The sequence below is a fragment of the Pollicipes pollicipes genome, unplaced genomic scaffold, assembly GCF_011947565.3.
Source record: "Pollicipes pollicipes isolate AB1234 unplaced genomic scaffold, Ppol_2.1 Scaffold_6138;HRSCAF=7277_pilon_pilon_pilon, whole genome shotgun sequence".
Classification (NCBI taxonomy): Eukaryota; Metazoa; Arthropoda; class Thecostraca; order Pollicipedomorpha; family Pollicipedidae; genus Pollicipes; species Pollicipes pollicipes.
Window position 1 is genome coordinate 33,378,747 of NW_023596818.1, and position 3,697 is coordinate 33,382,443.

The 3,697-nt window shown below is 61.9% G+C and overlaps 1 protein-coding gene across 1 annotated transcript; it reads left to right on the forward strand.

Annotated features, from left to right (window-relative positions):
- Positions 1-690: 690 nt before the first annotated feature.
- Positions 691-3,405, forward strand: mRRF2 (mitochondrial ribosome recycling factor 2). Its single transcript, XM_037229518.1, has one exon. It carries the CDS (start codon positions 714-716, stop codon positions 2,919-2,921), a length of 2,208 nt encoding a protein of 735 aa, XP_037085413.1. The 5' UTR covers positions 691-713; the 3' UTR covers positions 2,922-3,405.
- Positions 3,406-3,697: the final 292 nt, after the last annotated feature.

Sequence of the window (3,697 nt, forward strand, 5' to 3'; positions counted from 1 at the left end):
ATTATTGTCATTCCATTAGCCATGCAATAATCCATGTCAAGAAAGATATAATTGCAGAGTTGCTCATATCTGGCATTTGTGAGCTTGGTTTCAAGACATAATAGATGATAATAGACTCCCAATCACTGTTGTGCAAGGTGTGGCAATGTATTCTAACAAATGCATATATGAGCATATTTACTAACCAGAGAAATGTGTCATGTAGAGCAGTCTTTCCACTTAAAAGGTTACCACTAGTTACCTGTTAGATTGATTCATCATATATGGTGCTTGCATTAATGTCTTCATTTGTGTAACATTCCCTTTGAATAGCACATGTTTTCCATGTAATTTTATGACTATGGTGGTCTTGTAAGCCCTCTGAATTGTCTAAGGTCCTTAATACCGAAGGGATGTACGTGTGTTTGTGCTGATGATCCAATCTGACTCATATTGCATCTGTTGTGATGGAAGATCACATACATTTATGTGACTGCTGAGCTGTATTCATCATGCTTGTCTGTCTCAGCAGCTCCTCAGTTAAGAGTGCATGTTGAGTTTTGTGTGTGTATGTTATGAGGCATTTGTAAGAAATATTTTTCTAGCAATTGGAAGAGTGAGTTCCCTGCTCCACTAGTGTCACACGCTATCTGTCTGCCACGCTCTGACCTAGTACCTGTATCATGTGGCTGCAGATGGCAGGCCGGACGGGCCGCGGGGCGGCGCTACTCGCCATGCTGCCGGCCGCCCTCGGTCGCCGTCACGCGCATCTGGCGTGGCGCGGCAAGCCGAGTGCGCGCCGCCGCCGCACCCCGGAGGCGGCCGTCGACGCCCTGGTGCGCAACGTCGGCATCATTGCACACATCGACGCTGGCAAGACGACGACGACGGAGCGACTGCTGTACTACAGCGGCGCCATCGCGGCTATGGGAGAAGTGCACGACGGCGCGGCCACCATGGACTTCCTGGAGCAGGAGCGAGCGCGCGGCATCACGGTGGGCGCGGCGGCCGTCTCGCTGCCCTGGCACAACCACCGCATCAACCTGATCGACACGCCCGGCCACGCCGACTTCACGCTGGAAGTGGAGCGCTCGCTGCGCGTGCTGGACGGCGCCGTGGCCGTTCTGGACGCGGCGGCCGGCGTACAGGCGCAGACACTCACCGTCTGGCGACAGTCGGCCCGGTACCAGCTGCCCGTGATTGTGTTCGTCAACAAGATGGACAAGGCGAACGCCGATCTTGCGGCGTCGCTGCGCTCGGTGGAGGAGCGGCTGCGCGTGCCGCCGCTGCTGACGCAGCTGCCACTCGGCGTCGGCGCCCAGTTCCGCGGCGTCGTCGACCTCGCCACCATGACGCGGCTGGAGTGGCCGCGCGGCGGTGACGGCACTGTCTTCGAGGCGCGTCCCCTGCGCGAGGACGGTGACGGCGAGCTGTGGACGCGCGCCGCGGCCGCTCGCACCTCGCTCGTCGAACAGACGGCCGACCTGGACGACCAGCTGGCTACGCGCTACTTGGAGGCGGCGTCGGCGACGGAGGTGGACGGCGACGAGCTGCGCACGGCGCTGCGCCGGCTGACGCTGCGCCGCGCCGCGCTACCCGCTCTCTGCGGCAGCGCCTACCGCAACACCGCTGTGCAGCCGCTGCTGGAGGCGGTGTTGCACCTGCTGCCGACGCCGGCCGAGCGCCAGCCGGATGCCGCCCGGCTCTACGGCGACACGCTCTGCGCGCTCGCCTTCAAGACGGTGCACTGCCGGCAGCGTGGCGCACTGACGTACGTGCGCGTGTATTCGGGCGAGCTGAAGCCGGGCCAGCGGGTGTACAACGTGACGCGCGGCCAGGCCGAGCGGCTCGTGCGCGTCATGACGCCCAGCGCCGAGCAGCTGACCGAGGAGGAGGCCGTGGCCGCCGGGCACATTGCCGTTGTCAGCGGCCTGAAGGCGACCGGCACCGGCGACACGCTGACAGCCAGCCAGTCGGCGGCGGCGGCGGCGCGGCGGCGGGCCGGCGCCGCCGGCAGCGCCGCGCTGCTCGGCGTGCCCGTGCCGGAGCCCGTCTTCTTCTGCTCGGTCGAGCCGCCGTCGCTGGCCAAGGCCAAGGCGCTGGACCAGGCGCTCGAGTGTCTGCAGCGCGAGGACCCCAGCTTGCGCGTCACGCACAACGAGGAGACGGGCCAGACGGTGCTAGCCGGCATGGGTGAGCTGCACCTGTCCATCGTGCGTGACCGCCTGTCGCGCGAGCACGGCGTCGACGCCGAGATGGGCGAGCCGCAGGTGTCGTACCGCGAGACGCCGCGCGCCGCCGCCGACCTGCGCCAGCGGCTGGCGCGCCGCATCGCCGACACGGCACACGAGGTGGAGCTGCACCTGCATCTCAGCCCGCAGGAGGAGGCGCCGCGGCCGCCGCGCCTGCTGCTGGCGCCCACCGAAGAGAGCGCCGAGCAGCTGCGCCTGCTGCGGCCGCGTCTTTTGGCCGCCGCCGAGCGCGGCGTGCTGGCGGCGCTGGCGCACGGGCCCGTGCTCGGCTGTCCCGTGGTCGGCGTGCAGCCGCGCCTCTCGTGGCTGCAGGTGGCGCCGCGCACGGCCGAGCACGTGGTGGCGGCGGCCGCGTCGCGCTGCACGGCCGAGCTGCTGCGCGCCGCCGGCTGCCGCCTGCTGGAGCCGGTCATGAGTCTGCATGTGACGACGGATGCTGCGCACCTGAGCGCCGTGTTGGCCGACCTGGCCGCCCGGCGCGCGCAGATCAGGGACGTGCGTGATTGGCAGGGCGACAAGCTGGTGCTGAGCGACACGCCGCTGGCTGAGCTGCGCGATTACTCGACGGCGCTGCGCACCCTCAGCTCCGGCACGGCCACCTTCAGCATGGAGCTGAACTCGTACCAGCCGATGTCGGCTCACCAGGAGGACAGCGCCGTCGAAAGCGTGACCGGCTTCAGGCCGCACTGATGGACTGGCGGCGGTGATCCGCGGTTCTGCCAGCATGCTGAGGATGACTCTAGTCTTTTAGCAATTACTGGACGCATGTTATGACTGCTGGCACCGGCAGTGCATGGCTGGAAAGCCGGTCCCAGCCAGTTGTTTGACGCAGTGGCTACAGCAGCTTAGCTGTTGTTGACCATTGGTCCATCAGGCAGTCGGGCAGGGCCTTAAGCCATGGATCTAATCACGCCTATGCCCGTATCCCCAGAAACATGCATTGAGATGTGTACGCCCTGGTGCCGTGCCGTGGCTACAGCAGATTTTGCTATAGCAGATTTTTTGTTGGAGATGACCAGAGAACATATTGTTTTTTAAAAGAATAACATGATTGATGAATAATTGCGTTTTCCAGTGCTGCCAACTCGCGTTGCTTGATGCTTCGGGGGTCGTGTACTTAATGTTGCGCTCAGCAGCTTTTCAAGTCTACAGAATATGCTGATGGCCGTGTGTTTTGAAGAAAATGTATGTAGATAAGACAGTAGTAATAGCCCTATTTTTTTAGAGAGAAGGCAGGAGAATGGGGATATAGGTGCGTCTGTGACCGTGCTGTACAAATTGATCGGGCTGTCAAGGGAGCTGGGAAACGGCAAAATGCAATCAAAACTTGATAGCAAAACATTTCCATCCGCGCTACACTTTCTGATACAACGCCTGGAGGTATGGACTCGCCACAGGGCAAGGGAAACCTATACCCCCCACTTTTTTAAAGCCCACATTCCGCGTATGCCATTCCATCGAAGGAC

Coding starts and splice junctions, on each gene's coding strand:
- mRRF2 (XM_037229518.1), top strand. CDS start 714: ATGCTGCCGGCCGCCCTCGGTCGCCGTCACGCGCATCTGGCGTGGCGC.